At 41.0% G+C, this 19,043-nt stretch overlaps 3 protein-coding genes across 4 annotated transcripts; all 3 read left to right on the top strand.

The window, feature by feature from the left end:
- Window positions 1-4,903: 4,903 nt before the first annotated feature.
- On the top strand, window positions 4,904-7,850 carry LOC104424767 (protein translation factor SUI1 homolog 2). Of its 2 annotated transcripts, none has more exons than XM_010037269.3 (5): window positions 4,904-5,134; window positions 6,888-6,978; window positions 7,078-7,283; window positions 7,413-7,466; window positions 7,556-7,850. In XM_010037269.3, exons 2-5 carry the CDS (start codon window positions 6,942-6,944, stop codon window positions 7,598-7,600), a joined length of 342 nt encoding a protein of 113 aa, XP_010035571.1. In that variant the 5' UTR covers window positions 4,904-5,134; window positions 6,888-6,941; the 3' UTR covers window positions 7,601-7,850. The 2 variants fall into 2 exon arrangements, with proteins under 2 accessions (XP_010035571.1, XP_039161604.1); XM_039305670.1 differs by lacking the exon at window positions 4,904-5,134 and adding an exon at window positions 6,764-6,784.
- A 1,385-nt stretch (window positions 7,851-9,235) lies between these two features.
- Window positions 9,236-10,259, top strand: LOC104424766 (transcription factor CPC). Its single transcript, XM_010037268.3, has 3 exons — window positions 9,236-9,552; window positions 9,663-9,750; window positions 9,869-10,259. The coding sequence occupies exons 1-3, from the start codon at window positions 9,495-9,497 to the stop codon at window positions 9,969-9,971; spliced, it is 249 nt and encodes an 82-aa protein (XP_010035570.1). The 5' UTR covers window positions 9,236-9,494; the 3' UTR covers window positions 9,972-10,259.
- Window positions 10,260-15,749: 5,490 nt separating this feature from the next.
- On the top strand, window positions 15,750-19,041 carry LOC104424765 (isocitrate lyase). The gene is made up of 3 exons (XM_010037267.3): window positions 15,750-15,829; window positions 16,997-18,599; window positions 18,731-19,041. The coding sequence occupies exons 1-3, from the start codon at window positions 15,800-15,802 to the stop codon at window positions 18,823-18,825; spliced, it is 1,728 nt and encodes a 575-aa protein (XP_010035569.2). The 5' UTR covers window positions 15,750-15,799; the 3' UTR covers window positions 18,826-19,041.
- Window positions 19,042-19,043: the final 2 nt, after the last annotated feature.

The following is a 19,043-nucleotide window of genomic DNA, read 5'->3' as shown; positions in this document are numbered from 1 at the left end:
TCACCTCGAAGGTAGACAACAAGAAAATTGTCTAAAAAGTCATAAACCTATTGCATTTTTGTCAATTTAGTCATAAACTTTTCGATTTTGCTAATTGAGTCTTAAACCTTTTTTATTTTTTGCTAATTAAATCTATATGGCTAATTTTGGCCCGAAATCACTGACATGAACATCAACGGTGTCACGTAAAACTATCGGTGCTGACATTGACGATTTTTAATAATATTTTAATATTTTTTAAAGATTTTATTATTTATTCTGATTTATTCTCTCTCTCTTTTTCCTTTCTTTTCTTCTTTGATTCTTCTTCTTCCTTTTGCTAGTAGTTGGCCACCGGAGGCCAGCCACTGGTCATGCCAAGTCAATTGGCCTCACTTGCTACTAACAAGGAGTGGCTGGGAGAGGCCGATCCAACAAGGGTCAGCCTTGCCCAAGCCAGATTGACGAAGCTGGCCCTCGCCCAGGCCAAGGCGGCCTCGCTGAGCATTAGCCGGGCAAAGGCAACGCTAGGCAAGGGCCAGCCTCACCGAGGTGGGCGAGTCTTCGGGAGGGCTCCCTCGCTAGATTTGGTGACGCCGACCCTTGCCTAAGTCAAGGTGGCCTCATCGAGCATTGTTTGGGCCTGGCTGACGCTCGACGAGGCCACCCCGGCCTAGGTAAGGGCCATCCTCGCTTGGCTTGGGTAAGGTTGACCTCACCTAGCCTAGGTGAGGCCAACCCTCGTCAGGGCTTGCTCGACCGCGCCTCGCTTGTGGCTAGCAAAGCCAGTCAGCTTGGCAAAAGGAGGAAGAAGAAGCAAAGAAAGTAAAGATATAAAAAAAGAGAAAAAGAGAAAATAAAATAAAATTTAAAATATTATTAAAATTTATCCACGTCAATACTAGTAGTCTTACATTGTACCATGGGTTTCTAAATCAATGTTTTCCGACTAAAATTAACAGATGGATTCAATTGATAAGAAGTGAAAAGTTTATCACTCGTTTAACAAAAGTGAAATGTTTATGACTAAATTGATAAAAACGTAATAGATTTAGGATTTTTTGAATAATTTTCCCTACAGACAACATCATCCTTCATGTAAGTGGCCGGAATACTAGTTACTAGTAAGAGAAATCATGTAAAGATATGACTTGAGACAATGCTACTAGAAATTTTCAATTGGGATGAGGAGCATAAGAAAAAGTGGGCTTGCCTTGAGCATCTACTGATGTAAGAGCTATGCAAGATGCAGGTGCTATGGTCTCGAGATTTCCTGTGACAATATTGTCGTGTTCAATTCAAGAAGATTGTCCAAAATTATCTAGGGTTTTTGGAACATTCTTAGGGAATGGCAATACAATAATTATCTAGAACTCTAGAGCATTCTTGGCATAAATGCCAGTAGTTGGGAGATGGGGAAATGTGGTTTCATCCGCTAGATCAAATGTCAATCAACGGTAGTAATGGGGGACTTCTTATATAAATAGGGGAACTCTCTATCCTTCATTTGTATCCATCTAAATATTTCAGCTATATTTCTCTCCCACAGCTTCTCTATCTAGACTTTCTCTCAATTTGGGTGAGCAAGTAAGCAGGTTATTTATGTGAAAAATCCATCGTATAACATAAGCAAACAAGCATTCCCTATGAACAACTTGAGTGAAAGTAGCAACAGTAAACAAGAACTAGAAAACATACTAATTAGGATGCACAAGAAGGATAGCATAGCAAAGACGGTCGATAATAGAAGATGATACAAAGCATTCTAATTTCATTTACTATCAGATTAAGCAACAGTGGACCTGATTTTCAAGAGACATGATTGTCCAAATTTTATTAATGAGATTCGTTTGTGTTCTTTTTTTGGGGTAGGGAAATAGAGGAGATTATTGATAAATTAAAATAGAAAATTTGTTTTTTTTTTGTTTTTTTGTTTTTTGTTTTTGGTTTTGGGGTGTTCGGTACCATTGTCACCCATGGTAATATTTCATTTCATCTTGAACTAGAGAAAATTTCCCCCTATTATGACCCAAAAATCAAATTACGTATTGATATCACGGGATGAATTGGTGGTGATTCTACTAAATAGAACGTATCTTATTGGCCATTGTTTCTTTTACTATAACCTATATTTGTTATTGCGAAGAGAAGCACGCTTATTGTAATATTAAAACAAGGGAAAATAGGGATAAAGATGAAGAAACTATCAAACCAGTCTTTCAAGAGTTACTAAATTCTCACTACTTCATGCATGCAAATTCTTTCACGGGCCAACAAATGCAACTTAAAACGAAAGGAATTTGTTCGAGTGACCCAGGCTCTTGTTAATTAACTATAATAAAAGAAGTATTACAATGTTCAATGCGTTAACTTTCTATGAATTTGCAATCTATATTTTGAAAATTTAAACTATCAATTTTATGTTTAACAAATGCCTTCGGGCACCTATTGATAAGGCCAAAACCAAAAGCATTTCGAGATATCTGCATACCCGCCGATGCCGGAGAAAGCTAGTCTCTCTGACAATCTCAAGATTCACCTGCTACATCATGTACAAATACAAAGCATCAGAAGCCACTCTAAGTTCATGACATCTGCCATCAAATGAATTTGGTCATTGGTACTCAGTCTGTTAGTCAAATCCCAAACTCCTAAGTTCCTAACCACTTTGTCCTATTACCTGATACCATCATCACGATTTACCAACACATAGCATCTGAATCGAATCCATTTCACCGTTCACCAGGCTTTCAAAAAGCGGTCCCCTACAATGCAACAAAATATTGCCAGTTCCAAGCAGTCGAGTAAGGACGACTAGATCCAATGCACAATCATGGATCATGGCTAGATACTTTCCCTTCTTCTAGCAATGTTATCTCTATAGGATAAATGAGGGTCAGTTCACCAAACTTTCTTGCAAGCCGTGAGTGGGAAGAACCTGAGAAGTGTCGACACGCCCTGGATGAGCAAAGTCCTGGCCTTCAACACTTCTTGCACGACGAGAACCGTACCCGAGACCGGATAATCCTTCGCCCTACCCTCAATCCTCTTCAAAATCATTGGCTGGAGCATTTTCAAGTCCACATTTCCACTTTAAAGTCGAGCATGCAAACTGCAATAGTATGATACAATTAAGACTGAGGATAAACTGAAAATGAACATACCTGTTGCTCAAAAAGAGACAACAGATCCAAAATGATTCGATCAAGGTTGTATGGACAAGCGGCAATGCTTGATTTAGAGGCTAAACGTGATTTTCTGGGGAAAAAGGGCCATGTGCCGCGGCCACAGGCCGCTGAATTCTAATGAACCGAATTGACCAAAATACCCAGGACATTCAAACGATCACCCACTTCACCTCCGTCGAGAGCCGCTGTCTCCATTGCTCCCCCTTCCCTTTTTTATGCCGATGATCCAACTTAACTCACTTTACAGGAGCACAGCATCGACTATACATCGGGGGATACTAGCCTAGCAACCCACCAGTCGGGGCCCCCACTTAAGTCATGGAACTGCTCTAGGAGTTGTGGTAGACTTTGGAATTTGAACTCCTGACCTGGTAGTCAGGAGGCCAGGCCTCAACCAGCGCAGCCATGTGTGGGTGGGTTCTCCATTGGCCCCGTTCGTCGCTGCTAGGTCCAAGACAGTGATCTTCTCTTCACTTTCACAATTCCAATGCCTTTGCCGCAACTTCGACTGTGTTTGAATCTTAATTTCCAGTTCTATGTAGATAGGAGATCGAGTTGATTTAAAACCATTTCCTTTTCGAAGATTCATCTCCCTTCTAGCAAAGAAGCTCCACTCCTAGGTTTTCAACAGTTTCCTGCGTTGTTGCGGATCTTTTTTGAAGATATAATCGATACCAATAATGCACTTCTGTTTCTAAATAAGCTTAAAGGTTTGACTCAACACTTGCTCGGTTCCCACGGAAGACAAGGTGCTCTATCGCATAACATATTATGCTTCAGAAGGAACAACTCATGAGCGTGTCGTTCAAAAATGCATCATAGAAAACTCGACCTAAATTCGAAAATAAATACAAGGGAGGTTGCATTTGTCTTCCGAAGTAAAGAGTTCTGACCCTAGCAATCACGGATCATGGAAATAGCTCCCCCTTCGGCATATTATTATACGTACCATTGTAATGTCCACACACTATTTTTCCTCAAGCGCCTTTCCATGTTCGAGTTGATAGGATCGTCTCTCCTTAATTTTCTTCATATAATTTAGAATTCTTTTTCAACAAAAAAGAGACAGAAATAGCACATTGATCTATCGTTTGCCATTAATGGAGCAAAAGCTCTACCAAGTTTTGTTGGTCAATTCGTTGAGAGATCTCCAAGAGGTTAGAGGGCCAAACCACGGCCTTTTATCATGCTAACTCTCTTTTCAAATTTTCTTACGAAGTGATTCTTGACCGACTTCCACCATCACCGGCATTAGCGTGTGGACCGAAACCCACCGAGCACGGCTTGCTCTGAAAATGGGCCGGTCCGGCCCGGCATGCCACAGCACTAGGCCCAAACCGGGCGAATCGAGATCAATACGTATTTGTTCTCTTTCGCTATTAAAAGGATGGTAGATAGATAGTAAACTATATTTTCGAGGTCCTCGAGGGAACAACCAAATTCAGGAATACGGCGGTTCGCATAATTAGATGGAATTGGATATTGTAGAGATCGACGGACAGCGTCGAAAGCACGCAGGCCTGTAATACGGAGAGGGACGGAAAAACATCGGAGGAGGTCGCTCGCGATCCTCTGAGCTGTCGGGCCGGCATAACATGCGCAGTATCTGGTCTCTGGAATCCTCACCTGCCGCCCCCCCACCACGTGGCGCCAATCGGGCCCTCCGACGGAAGCGCCTCCCGCGATCCCGACCGCACATGCTTTTCGGCCACCCCCGAAACCGACTCTAAGAAGGTGGGAGGGAAAAAGCAAAGAGAGAACCCGGAAAATTCCCGCAACGCGTTTGTGTGGCTAAGGAAAGAGCTGCGTCTCGTCGCCTCTCCTCTCTCTCTCTCTCTCTCTCTCTCTCTGGATATATAAAGACGCGAGCCGCGACCTGCAAGGCTTTTGTCTCGCCATTCATTATCTCTCTCTCTCTCTCTCGTTGTCTGGGTTTCCTTCTCTGTCGGCGGTATATCCACTTTCAGGTGAATTGCTGGTCTTTCTCTCCTTTGGTAATTGGGTTTTCATCTGCTGTTTGCATTGGATGTTTTTCTTTGCGATCCCTTCTCGTCGTCCGTGTGTCGGATCATCCCGATCGTCGAATTCTTTGCGTTTCTTTTTGGGTCTTTTGGGTCGTCGGCGGGAGTTCTTGATTTGGGTTTTCTGGGTATGTTATAAATTCCGCGCCTTTTTTGGGTTGTGGGCTCTTGTTTCGATTTCGGGTGATCTGGGTGCTCGATTAATTGTTTGTTTGCTTTTCCACGATGCTGTCTGGCTTTCGTTGTTTGTGTTGGTGAATTCCGGGTTCGTGTGAAATTTGATTTGTCTTGTTATTGTTACTGTGATATCGTTGGGAACAAACTGGATGGTGTAGACTTTTGTTCTGAAAGACAAGGCAACGAGGTTAGGAAAAAAAAAAGAACCAATTTTAGGAGAGCCTTTGTAGATTCTTGTCAAAGGAAGCCTCTTTAGAGGCGCAGAATGAATTGGAGATAAATACCGTTCTTGTTCAGATAGCCCGGTGAATTTAGGAGACAATAGAACCAATTATTTTCTAGGCTTTTTGAAGTTGACGCTAGATAATGCCTTTCAGATGTACCAAACATGTCAAGGATAGATGTGTGATGTGATTTATGCCTCTTTTGCTCACAGAAGGAGCGATAGGCGTGAAATAGTATCTTATTTACTTTAGGAACCCTCATGTTTAATTTCTGAGATAAGCTTTTTTATGGGTTTGAGAGACTACTACTCCTCTGTTTTATTGTTGCAATGCATAAGATCAAAGTGCGTGCAGAATTTATATAGGTGGTCTTTTCAGAAGATGGTAGTTCTGAAGAGCCAAGAAGATAGGATACCGATTCTTTGATCTTGAATTGCATGGGAAGTATTAAAGCAACATGAAAAGTGGTTGTGTTGGCTCAAGTTTATAGATGGACGTGATGTCATATGTTCTAGAAAATCCGAAAGTTATGATAGTTCACTGTTCTTTTCATATTTTGGCAAGATGAGAGTGGATATATCTTCTCAAGTGAGTTTTCATCCTTGGTTGAGATTGGTTCTTGTTTTGTAGTATGTACAACTTGTTTGGTTAAACACAACAAAGAATATTGGTACTGGCTGTTATTTTAATTTATTTAGGGGGATTTTGTTTGGTGCTTTTTTGGGTTAAAGTGATTCTTATGCAGGATCTACATTGTCATGCTTGGCTTCTGTCAAGACATGGCATGATATGTAAAGAATATGCACAGTGTTCTGCCAACTATCGGTGAATTTCGGGATCGAGATATCTCCTTTTGTGAATTTATTAAATCTATGTTTCTAATAGAATTGTCCTAAGATTCATCTGAACTTGATGCTCGTGGACAGTGTACTATGTGTTGGCCTAAAACTGCTGTGTTGTTAACATTAGGAACTCTGATACATTGATGTTTAACCTTTGATGTTATGCCAGCATAACCCTTTCAGTCTGTTATCTTTCATACTTCATGTAATCTGTCTTCTGAGCTGGGTTCATGAGGAAATGTTTTCTGATGCCCTTTTCTCCTCTTGGTGGATAAATGAGATTCAAATATAATTATGCTGAAGATGAGTTTTTCCCAATTTCAGAATCATCAAGCCCTAGAAGATAATAGACTGTATTCCTCATTCTAAAGACTTGACCAACATGAAAAGTGAAACTTATTGGTTCTATTTCGTTGTCGATGACATGTTAATCATTTGTTTCTTCAATTTTTTCAGCTTCAAATTGTTGCCTAAAAGAAGAATAAAGTCCTTTGTGGTTACTCTAGTTTCATGTCTGAGCTCGACGTCCAGGTTCCAACTACTTTTGGTATGTTTCATTTGCTCTATTCAACTCCCTTTAGATCAGTGGTTTCATTGGCTAACAGCGCTTGTGTTGGTTTTTAATCCGTGTATTGTGGTTCGACAGATCCTTTTGCTGATGCGAAAGCTGAGGATTCAGGTGCTGGGTCAAAAGAGTACGTCCACATTCGTGTCCAGCAGCGCAATGGTAGGAAAAGCTTGACCACTGTGCAAGGTCTGAAGAAGGAGTTCAGCTATAACAAGATACTCAAGGACCTGAAGAAAGAATTTTGCTGCAATGGAACTGTAGTCCAGGACCCCGAGTTAGGCCAGGTGAATACGATACATGAATTCTTGGCCATCTTTGACTTGAATCAAATTTGTCTCTTGTTGGCTCTCGTGTCTTTTTATAATTTTCTTTGCTATGTTCCCTGGCTGACACTCTTTGGTATGTCGGTGCAGGTCATTCAACTGCAAGGTGACCAGAGGAAAAATGTTTCCACCTTCCTCGTGCAGGTCAGTATACCTCGTCACATGACTCTGATCAAACCTTAGCTTGATACCAAACTGAACCACGGTTAATTTTGTGTCATCTTTATGAGCAGGCTGGGATCGTGAAGAAGGAGCGGATCAAGATTCACGGTTTTTGAAGCTGGGAAGTGGAATGTAGTTTGTTTATGTGTCCACAAGGCGGTAGTGCACATCACATGTTCTCAATCGCCTGACTGTGACCATCAACTTTATCTTTATATGTATATGTAGGCAAGAGACCTAGACACGCCATAATATATGTATGTTGCTGTTGCCAGCTCTGCTGCTTTTTCTGAAACTGTGATGGTTTGTTTCACACGCCATAGTATATGTATGTCGCTGTTGCCAGCTCTGCTGCTTTTTCTGAAACTGTGATGGTTTGTTTCATCTTGTGTTTGCGATTTCCGCGGGTCCTTTCATTCTTTTTTCAAAGGGCCGATTACCATTCAGGAGGGGTAAGGATCACGCAGCTGTTTTTATATGTTCGTTATAAGTAGTTTGCCATATGGAGAGGCTTTGTATAATTCTAGCTGGGATCTCATGGTGTCGACCAAGGAGAAGAATGGGGACGTTGATTTCCAAACTCTCAATTTTTTTTTAAGGCATGTCACACTCTAGGCCATCTTTCCGACATATGTTGCTTGCGCCATGCACGTGCGTGGCTGCATATACGTCTGTTTATGCGAAAGTTGAGATCTTTCAGATGTTTCCTCTTAGCTTGCTGTACGTCTTAATGAGATTAAAGTTCAATGGAAACACTTCCTACCAATTTGCACCTGCAAAGAACTCATTGAAGATCAAGCGGGATTCTCTGCAGGGTTAGAGAAAAATGCAAAAAAAATAAAATAAAATTCCAAGTACTAGAAGGAAGGTGATCTTAGGATTAAGAAGTCTAGAACTGGAAATATTGCTCGGCTTGCCAAGATGAGATGGCGTATTGTTAGAGGCAAATGGTCGCCATGGGTCGATTATTTTAAAAGGAGATGCAAAAATTGCTGGCGACCCATGATGCTAAGAGAAGGTGCGACAGCTTTTGCAATCTGGAAAAGCCATTTCGGTGGCAGCCGATTAGTTCCTTCTCCACTGGAATTAGGAAGGTGGTCAATAGTGGTGTGCGGTTGTAGATTACGCTTGTCCGGGAAGGGAGGATGCTGATAGGACCGTTCTGTATTTCGTCTGAACCTCCTCGTGGTGTTGCACGGAGCTGGGGTCTCCGTCCCAAGATCTCTCCCGTAGCTTTGTTTATGCTTTAAAGAAGCCTATTTTTGACCCCAGAACAAAAGTGGGGGCCGTTGGAACTTTACCTCCCCAAAAGGAAGTGATTAAAGAAATGGACGGCACTAGTTATTGAAAAATAATGTTTGTGATTCCCTGAGTAAATGAAAAATTGACCCCCAACAACTTTTCTTGTTAATATCGTTTTAATTTCAGTTCAATTGAGTTTGTTCGAAATCACGAGGCGCTAAATGGAATTCGATGCTCTAATCAGACAATTCGGGTGGCGTCACGGGTTATAATCACATCGATCGCGTGACGTGTATCGTAATTGATCGTCATGTCTGAATTCTGTGGGGGACCGGCAACGTATGCGGTGGGTATAATCTATAAATTAACGAGGTGCTTACCGACCCAACAGTTTTCTAAGATAAAACATGTCGGGCTCATCACGCCCGAGGAAAATTCCTTCCGTGCACGGGAACTGCTGTCGCTTTGTCACCACCAACCAAAAGCCAAAACCATCTTCCTTCGAGCCTGCTGCAACTACCCATCAAACTTGGACTTCCCCGAACTACCATTCCTCTGTTCAGACACGCCCTTAGACTCTCTCTGGTTCTGTCTCTCACCGGCCATTCTTCGCCGTTTCGACGAACTTTCCCCCCCTTATTTAACGCTTCCCCTCGGTTAACCTCGCCTTTCAACTTCACCCAACGCCAACAGTTTTGACCCCTCTTTAACCCCTACTCCAAGAAAAATACCCAACAAGAAAATTCCTCGCGCTTCACCGGAATTTCAATGGCTGACTCGGGTCTCTCCTCTTCTCACGCTGCAACGACATCAGCGGACTTTAGAGGTAGCTGTTTCGTATCTGAAACTTGGATACAATATTTTTTATGTTTTTTCTTTTCCACCTACTCTTCTTGATAGTAGCCCCGGGACCGTAATTTGTCGATGGAATTGCAGGGGATGGTAGTCGGGACTCAAAGCTGCCGCGTTTCTCCGAAGATGAGGAGACCCTTATAGCCAGGATGTACACTCTGGTTGGTCGAAGGTGAAGGGGACCGTTTAATCCGTTTCTTTGAACTGTCTATGCTTTCGGAAAAAGGACAAAAAAAGGAATCGTGACATGTAGTCATGGAGTGACGAGGGAATTTTTGGGTTGGTTTCAGGTGGTCGCTGATCGCCGGGCGGATTCCGGGGAGGTCGGCGGAGGAGATCGAGAAGTACTGGACTTCGAGATACATTCGAATGGTGAATGAACAGCGAAACTAGAAGTTGCGGGAGGAAAGAATTTTCCCTCCCCTTCCAAGAGAAGGAAATTTTCCGGGAAAGTTTCTGGGATTTTCTGTTTTGTTTTTCTCTTTGTGGAGGGAAAATTTTTCTAATGCCTTTGCCGAGCAGGAGGGGGGGAAAACCGGCGGTTCTGGTACTCGGGTAGTATTTTCTTTAGTTGAAAGAAAAAGGAAATATCTCGAATGAGAAGGAAATTTTAGTGTAGCGTATTGTAACGTAGAGTCTGAAGTGCTTGTGAATATGAATGTCATTTTAGCGGTAATGTAATTCAATATGCGATCTGAACAAAAAAAAAAAAAAAATTAATCTGTGGTGGTCTCAATTGGCCATTAAAAAAAAAGGACATATGGAGAAGAACCCACAAAATTTCAAATGGATTGGTTATCTAGACAAGCAGGCGCGTAAATAGACCGAACCGGACGGTTCTATCTTGCTCAGGCCTGATTCCCCGGCGTCAGTGAGCTCTCTCTTTTCGAATCCGGCAGTTCTGTCTGAGCTTGGGAACAACATCAATTGTGAAGTCGAAACAAGAATCCTTGGTGCTTGTGTTAATGCTGGACAAATTCGGCCCATAACCATAAGCAACATCCCAATACAACCAAATCCGACCCGACATAGTCGGTATAAATGGGCCCTCCATTTCAATTTTTCACTTCTTCCTTGGAAACTGGAAGGGATTTGAAATGTAGAGTCTTGCAGCTTGGAAGGCGCGGGGCTCCTGCCCCTTCTCTTTTGTGTTTCCGGCACTCTTCACATTATATCATGTTAACCAACACTTCATTCCATCCACCCTCATTAGTATCTCGAGGCACATCAGCAATTTTTTTAATCAAAATTAGCTGAAATAACTAAATTCACATGATTGTCTTTACATTGAAATGACACCATAATTGTTGACAAGTTAGAAGTCATTCCAAACAGTTAAGATATGCCATATCCAATGAACAAGCCTATAAGAATGGCATGGAGTATAGAAGGATCTCGCCAATGTATTCTATTTCTCAAATTTGTCTTCATGTGTGACTTATGTATTGGAAGTAGCAAACTAACTACAGAATGGATGGGTATATTAAGATGAGACTAGATCAGCTGGGCAATTCCACACTTCCAAATGACACGATCTTGATCAGATAGATTAAGCCGTGATTAGGTAGCCCATCATCGAGTCACGTATAGATAGCTTCTTCAACCACCTATATGATCGTTGATATTGGTTGAATGATGTATGTTCTCACTGGGAATCCTTAAGACCACATTGTTAACGTTAATTACTTTTGGCCAGTTGAAATTACCATTGTGAAATTGGTTAGGAGGACTGCATACATTTAGGTGACATATATGATTGTGAAATTGAAGGAAGATGGTAAAAAAAATTGAATTGCAACTATAGGGCACTTTTCTTTTCTAGATTAGGTTCACATAGAGAATACGTACACATATTTGCATCATCTTTAGTATCCGATTAATACGTTTTACTTCTCACTAGGTCTCGCGCTCTTTTTTTGTACATTGAAAAACGAGTATCAATAGCTATTGATGTCCGGATAAAGGTGTATGTGAAAATGGGCAATCGAATTAAGCGATGTGTCAATCAAGAAAATACACGATAAATAGAAAATTTAAATTTAGAAAAGAAATCGCAAAGGAAGAGGTTGGCAACAAGTGTCGTTGCCTGAAATTGCGGGTGGTTATTATTTGGTAGGTTATAAGTGAATATATATATATATATATATATATATATATATATATATATATATATATATATGTAAGTGGAGTCAAGAATTGTTTGCCACAGGTGATAAGAGTTTAATTGCAATAATTGATATTAACAAAATAATTAGGGACAGAAAAATCTAGGGCATTTCGTCAATATGAGGGTGGATGTCAAATTCAAAAGTTTGCTTTAAAATTGATAAAATTATTCAAAAAGTCATAAACTTATTGTAAATTGAATAATTTAGTCTTGAATCTTTTTATTGTATTAATTTAGTCCTAAACCCCTCTTACAAATTGTCAATTCATTTTTAAACCTTTCAATTATACTAATTTAGTCTTACTTTTTTTTACAATCTATCAATTTAGTCGTTACAGCTAATTTTGGTCGGGAATTGCTGACGTAACCATCCAGTCAATCTAGTTTTAAAACCCTAGTGGCTATTCTTCCAATATGGAAAGAGGAGAAGGAGGGTTCGAATCACCACCTTCTGAGGGGGTTGTGGTGAAAACGATTTACTTTTAGATGTGGGTTTCGACTTTCATGTTCTACAAAAAGGTAGAGCAAAAGTTTGAGAGTCAAAGTTAGAGTAGGAATAGAATAGAATCGACAAAAAAAAAAAAACTAACTTTAAAAAGGATATTTTTATAATTTTATAATTTTTTGAATCTATTATTTTCTTCTTTCACATTTCATTTTATTTCTTTTTCTTTTTCTTTTTCTTTTTTTTTTTTCCTCCATCGGCAAGGGCCTTGACATCCTCTTAGGCCTTCCCTGAGGTCAGTGGAGGGGAAAAGATAAAAAAATTAAAAAAAAAAAACAGAAAATTGAAAAAGAATTACTTACATCAGTATTAGTTGTGTCATGTAGAATAGCAAACACTAACGAAACTACTACATCAATAATTTAGATATGATTAAATTTGTACAATTGAAAAATTTTAGGATTAAATTGATAAATTGTTGAAAATCTGAAATTTTATTTACACAATAGCAAAATTTATGACTAAATTGATTATTGTATAAAAAATGCACAACTTTTTGAATAATTTTTCCCTATAAAATCAACGTGGATACAAGAAAAGGAATAGTTGTCAAATATATTTAAACACATGCAAGATAACAATTTCCAAAGGAAAATGAAAAAGAAAAATAAAGTTTGTCAAAGATTTGAAAAGGAAAAAGTCCTTTCTCCTCGGAATGCTCAAAACCTAATCCTGCATAGCATCACCATCCACCATAATTCCAGCCATATATTCCTTATGTCACGTATTCCGAAGAAAGAGACCCATTTCTCAAGTTGTGGCCATTGTTGCCCCACCTCATACATATTTCCTCACCAGCCCATATCATATTTTCAGAATTTGACGCATGTGTCGTGTCCTGAAAAATGAAAATTCATAGTCAAATGAGCTGATTTTTCTTATCTTCAAGAAAATTATAAATATTCTTCCATGCAATAATGATGCGGTATCTTTTTCCCTTTTCTTTTGTTTTAGTTTTGGCCCATGTCCTTGACGTAATCGCGTCCATCCCCACTTGGAATGCCACCAAAATAATTCGACTGCCACCTCCATACCCCCTTTTCCAGGGGCTACGGTTCTTTCATTCGTTTTTGAAATTTCCGATAAGTTGATAATATAGTTTTTGCATGCCACAGGTGTGTGATTGCTCTTGATTTATTATTTTGGTACAAAATCAGTCCAACGTCCTTGGAACATCACCCCCTTTTGCCATTAATATCATGCAATTGTTCAACTATTCTCTCTAATTTAAGTCAATCAAAATAGATGAAAAAAATGGAACTGGCCATGGATATTCCTTGTCTAAAAGACTAACACAAATAGAGTATCTTGCCGCTTTTCTATAATAAGTCTCAAATCATTTGGAAATCATTCTATAATGTCTATAAAATACATGTCTTAACGGCTCCACACTTGAAACGTAAATCACTATATAACTCACGTTAATCAAATAACAAAAAGCATAGAATAGCTTGTTTCGTCTAAGTTGCTCCACTCCAATTTCCATTGTTTTCTTATGATAGAAAATGTTAAACTATTTAAATAATTAAATCACAATTTTACATAATAGTTTAAGCTTTTAAATCTGTGGATGATGATCCCACGAGATTTTACATATAGTACCGAGCAGGAAGCCCTCATTTCAAATATTTTCCAGTGGTTTTCATAACTTTTCTATCACATCTAGAGGAACAAGTCATGCAGTTGAAATGGATGAGATCGGAGAGAGGATAGAGTTTGTATGATCTATCATTCAGAGGTGCCACTAATGCTATGACTCAGAATAGATAAAATAATAATAATAATAATAATAATAATAATAATAATAATAATTTTTCAAAAAAAGGTAGAGAGAGAGAGAGAAGGCAAACTCTTGTCTGGAGAGAGACGGGCTTATCTTAGGGTAGTTCTCGTTCGTGTCGTCCTCGGGAGTCTCAAAAACTGGTATCATGATCTTGTCGTCATCCTTTGGGTCGTTCGTGCGAAAATCGCCCGCAGTTTGCACACGAAATTTGACAGAAGCTTTCACAGACCTAAAGCGGGTATTTGCTAGTGCGTCAGATTAACGTCCAACCCCTCTCAGTCTCTTGGCCAATGCATGGGATTGGATTTGTTGTAGCTATGTCTGAAACCCTCTGAAATGCACCATGCCTCGACACCTAATGCTTTTTGAACCTACGTGTGACGTTCCCTAAGAAGCTTCATGTCGAATGTTCAACCACATGTCGTTTCCTCGATCCCTCGCTAAGAAAACGTAGTCGGGTCTAGTTTACATCCCCCGTCTTCATCTGTTGACGTGATTTATAATTAATGATATGTCGTCGCCGATCATGTGTCGTTCCGTTTACTAAGGTCTGAACTAGAAATCACGAATCCCTAGAGGACGGGTGTGAAAATAACATATTCTTTTTCTTGTGGGTGTCGAGTGATCACGTTGATTAATGCTGTGACGGTGCTAAGGCTTGTTTTGTCGTGCCAGGAAGATATAGATGGTATGAACATTGCATGCCGGGTCGGCTCACGATAAGAGCGACTTCAAAGCACCGGCCTCTTGGGAACACAAGGCTCCCGAATCGGGACGGTGGTCTGGAAAAGATGATGCAGGTTTGACCAACCCGTCGCGATGCGGAAAAAATAGGGGAGCTTATAAACTTATAATGAATCTTAATACTTGTCGGTAAACTGCCCTGGGGCTCCCGTCCTGTCAGACAAGCAGTGCAGCTGAAAGAAGACTTTGCATTTGCAATTGCAATAGACAGGGTTCAAATGCAGTGACTCTTCATCAAACATCAATTAATCATAGAAGGAAAGATTTAGCAACACATAAACATATGATCTTGTTAAGGATTTTGTGAAAAATAACTTTAAGGGCATTAGTTAATGCACTGACTGTTCTTGTGATATGTACGATAGATATTTTAAGAATCGAATATCTGAGTAAATATATTTTATCAAGTACCACAAATAGTCCATAATGAGATCCTTACATTAATGAGGTCCTCGTTAAGCATTTAAATAAAAAGAAAAATACAAATGAATCAAAATTTTGACAATTGAGATAGTTTTTATTAGGTATAGGATACTCCTTAATCAAACCCTAATATGGTAAACAAAGATGGAAAATATGAGAACCGAAGCGGTTGAGCATTAAAAGAGAAAATTGGCATCATGCTAGGATGGGAAGAAGACAAGCATGGTGGCACAGGATGGTTGGAGAGAGGCCATCTTCTTTTACGTGCCCAGCAACATCAGCTCCCAAGAGACAAGTTTCAATCCATTTCATCACAAAGATAATAATGAACCCTCCTTTTCATTTTATTATATATATATATAAGTTTAAATTCAGGAATTGCAGTCGAAATTTCTTGGTTTTTGTTCTTTTCTTATCCTGAAAACGGTTAAAGTTTTTTATTTTAATTGGTTTCACGTGGTGGAAGAGATCAACACCTCTCCGGTTCTTGTTATAAATATTGAGGGGACTCGAGGGAGCTCTTGCATGAACTTCTCCAAATAGTTCTTACTGTGCTAGTACTTGGCCCTTTCTTCCTTCGCTCAAACCAAGTCCTAGCCATGGCTGCATCTTTCTCAGTGCCTTCCATGGTAAGCCTTCCTTAACCCTTCTTCATGACTCAGTCTTCCTCGGTCTTTTTTCTGCACTTTTTTTTGCATGCGCGATGAGTTTTGTTATCGATGATTTGAGTTGAATTCAGAGATTTCATTGTGTTGGTTCAAGCAATTTGGGGGTGTTTTCACACAATTTGCAAGAAACACATCTTAGAAAATCACATGATGAACACTAAGGTTGCTCACTCGAGTGAAAATGAGCTAAAATGGGTCATATGTTATCTAATATGTGCTAATTCAATACTGAATTTTAGCTTCTTTGTGAGAATACTCCACGAGCAAAGCTAAGATCGTTTGGTTGGTGGTGGTAGACATGACAGGATAGTTATGATGATGTAAATGTTTTTTGGCTGCATGTTAAAATTTATGTCCACCATCTTTTGCTGTGAGTGGGTGCATTTTCTCTCTCTCTCTCTCTCGCTCTCTCTCTTAGATATTTCGGAGAGTGCATATTACAAAATTGACATGAATTTGCTCTCACAGCAACCTGTTACTGTGCAGTTTTTGTCATTTGAAATTTTGTGTTTGATACTGTTATTAAGTCGTTGTTTCCTCGTGGACAGCTATCCGACGCACAAAAAAATGTCGTTCCTCTCAGAGGTTTACTATAAAATTCAGGAGAGCATTGGCCTTCCCTTGCTTGCCTCCGCTCTAATATCATGACGTTTTTTCGGAATCTGTCTTGTTTCGAAAGTAAAATGAAGCATTCATATTCTCATCTTTAAATGGTGAAGCGACTCCCGGACCCAGGAGAGGTCCGGGGGCAGGACGTTAGAGAGAGGAGGCTCAATCTGTGTAAACTAGTGCTTGTTTATGTGAACTTTGTGTTAGGTTTTGAGCCTCAACCGATTCAGAGTATATGCGAATACTTCTATGATGATGTGCACAAAAATCTTAGAATCAAGTATACCGGGACTTCCGAATAAAATGTTCATCGAAAGAATTGCTCTATCTTTAAGTAATTTAAGGGATGATGAAGAATTTACATCGGATTTTGCCACTCTCCAACTCTATACATTTAGTAATCTCTAATGACGACGAAACTTTGCAAACTATATATTGAGTCTTAATAAGAATTGCTGGCCATATAATATCACTCGAGATTCTTAAAAGTATACACAAATGGTCGAAATCTTTGAATAGATAATGGAGGAAGAAGGGAGGTTCGAAGCCGAAGTTGCCGAGGTGCAAGCATGGTGGAACTCCGAGAGGTTCAAGCTAACCCGGCGACCCTATACCGCTAGAGACGTCGTGGCACTACGGGGAAACCTGAGACAAAGCTATGGCTCGAATGAGATGGCGAAGAAGCTCTGGATAACTCTGAAGACCCACCAAGCCAACGGCACGGCCTCCAGGACCTTCGGCGCGCTCGACCCCGTGCAAGTGACCATGATGGCCAAACACTTGGATTCGATCTACGTCTCTGGTTGGCAGTGCTCGTCGACCCACACCAGCACCAACGAACCGGGGCCGGACCTCGCTGACTATCCCTATGACACCGTCCCGAACAAGGTCGAACACCTTTTCTTTGCTCAACAATACCATGATCGTAAGCAGAGAGAGGCGCGGATGAGCATGAGCCGAGAGGAGAGGGCCAGGACCCCATACGTTGACTATCTCAAGCCGATCATTGCTGATGGCGACACTGGATTTGGTGGCACGACGGCGACTGTCAAGCTGTGCAAGCTTTTTGTCGAGCGAGGTGCAGCTGGTGTCCACATTGAAGACCAATCCTCAGTGACCAAGAAATGTGGTCACATGGCTGGTAAAGTGCTCGTTGCAGTCAGCGAACACATCAACCGGCTCGTGGCTGCGAGGTTGCAGTTCGATGTTATGGGAGTAGAGACCGTCCTGGTTGCGAGAACTGATGCCGTTGCGGCGACTCTTATCCAGACCAATGTGGACACTAGAGATCACCAATTCATATTGGGTGTCACCAACCCGAGCCTCCGAGGGAAGAGTTTGGCCTCACTTTTATCAGAGGCAATGGCAGCAGGTAAAACCGGGGCTGAGCTTCAAGCCCTCGAGGATAATTGGCTGGCCATGGCACAAGTCAAAACATTTTCTGAATGCGTCACAGACGCAATCAAGAACATGAACGCTGGGGAGGACGAGAAGAGGAGGAGGCTGAACGAGTGGATGAACCACTCCAGCTTCGACAAGTGCCTCTCGAACGAGCAAGGCCGTGAGATCGCGGAGCGACTGGGGCTCAAGAATCTCTTCTGGGATTGGGACTTGCCAAGGACCCGGGAGGGATTCTACAGGTTCAAGGGCTCAGTTATGGCGGCAATAGTCCGAGGATGGGCTTTTGCGCCTCACTGCGATCTCATTTGGATGGAAACTTCAAGCCCTGACATGGTGGAGTGCACCAAATTCGCTGAGGGCGTGAAGTCAAAGCAGCCGGAGATCATGTTGGCCTACAATCTCTCTCCCTCGTTTAACTGGGACGCTTCAAGAATGACAGACGAGCAGATGAGGGATTTCATCCCAAGGATCGCCAAACTAGGATTTTGCTGGCAGTTCATCACACTCGCTGGCTTCCATGCCGACGCGCTGGTGATCGACACATTCGCCAAGGATTTTGCAAGGAGAGGAATGCTGGCCTATGTGGAGAGGATTCAGAGAGAGGAGAGGAACAATGGAGTGGACACACTGGCTCATCAGAAGTGGTCTGGTGCTAATTACTACGATAGGTACCTCAAGACTGTCCAGGGAGGCATCTCCTCCACAGCTGCTATGGGCAAAGGCAAGATGAACACCTTTTAATTCAATTAGCACTTCACCGTAGAATTAAGAGCTTTTAACAATTCAATTTGGTACGGGTCGGTTTGCATGATCATCATTTCTCATGCTGATAAGAATTTTTGTGACATGCAGGGGTGACTGAAGAGCAGTTCAAAGAATCCTGGACAAGGCCTGGGGCCATGGGGCTCGGAGAAGGGGCAGTTGTGGTCGCGAAGGCGAGGATGTAGGAGAGCTATATTTGGCTATTGTCAATTGGGTTTGGAGGGATCATTGCCCAGTTTCTCTATTTCGTGGAACTGGAGTAGAATAATAATGTGTGGGAAATAATTTACAATTAGGTCATTTGAGTCATTCTGGGCATTGTTTTTTGGGGCCATAATGTTGCCTGTCAGCAATCCTTTTCAGCTCTCTTCTAAACTTTTGGAACTTGTACTGCTTTAAACTC

This window comes from Eucalyptus grandis, chromosome 11 (genome assembly GCF_016545825.1).
Source record: "Eucalyptus grandis isolate ANBG69807.140 chromosome 11, ASM1654582v1, whole genome shotgun sequence".
NCBI lineage: Eukaryota > Viridiplantae > Streptophyta > Magnoliopsida > Myrtales > Myrtaceae > Eucalyptus > Eucalyptus grandis.
The sequence above is the reverse complement of the archived record's forward strand: the minus strand, read 5'-3'. Positions and strand labels throughout refer to the sequence as shown.

What these genes read in the sequence shown, in the direction of transcription:
- LOC104424765 (XM_010037267.3), top strand. Translation starts at nt 15,800, where the DNA reads ATGGCTGCATCTTTCTCAGTGCCTTCCATG. An exon ending in CTTTCTCAGTGCCTTCCATG is followed by an intron (nt 15,830 to 16,996) that starts GTAAGCCTTCCT and finishes ATCTTTGAATAG; the next exon opens with ATAATGGAGGAAGAAGGGAG. An exon ending in CACAGCTGCTATGGGCAAAG is followed by an intron (nt 18,600 to 18,730) that starts GCAAGATGAACA and finishes TGTGACATGCAG; the next exon opens with GGGTGACTGAAGAGCAGTTC.
- LOC104424766 (XM_010037268.3), top strand. Translation starts at nt 9,495, where the DNA reads ATGGCTGACTCGGGTCTCTCCTCTTCTCACGCTGCAACGACATCAGCG. An exon ending in GACATCAGCGGACTTTAGAG is followed by an intron (nt 9,553 to 9,662) that starts GTAGCTGTTTCG and finishes ATGGAATTGCAG; the next exon opens with GGGATGGTAGTCGGGACTCA. An exon ending in TACACTCTGGTTGGTCGAAG is followed by an intron (nt 9,751 to 9,868) that starts GTGAAGGGGACC and finishes GGTTGGTTTCAG; the next exon opens with GTGGTCGCTGATCGCCGGGC.
- LOC104424767 (XM_010037269.3), top strand. Translation starts at nt 6,942, where the DNA reads ATGTCTGAGCTCGACGTCCAGGTTCCAACTACTTTTG. An exon ending in AGGACCCCGAGTTAGGCCAG is followed by an intron (nt 7,284 to 7,412) that starts GTGAATACGATA and finishes ATGTCGGTGCAG; the next exon opens with GTCATTCAACTGCAAGGTGA. An exon ending in TTTCCACCTTCCTCGTGCAG is followed by an intron (nt 7,467 to 7,555) that starts GTCAGTATACCT and finishes CTTTATGAGCAG; the next exon opens with GCTGGGATCGTGAAGAAGGA.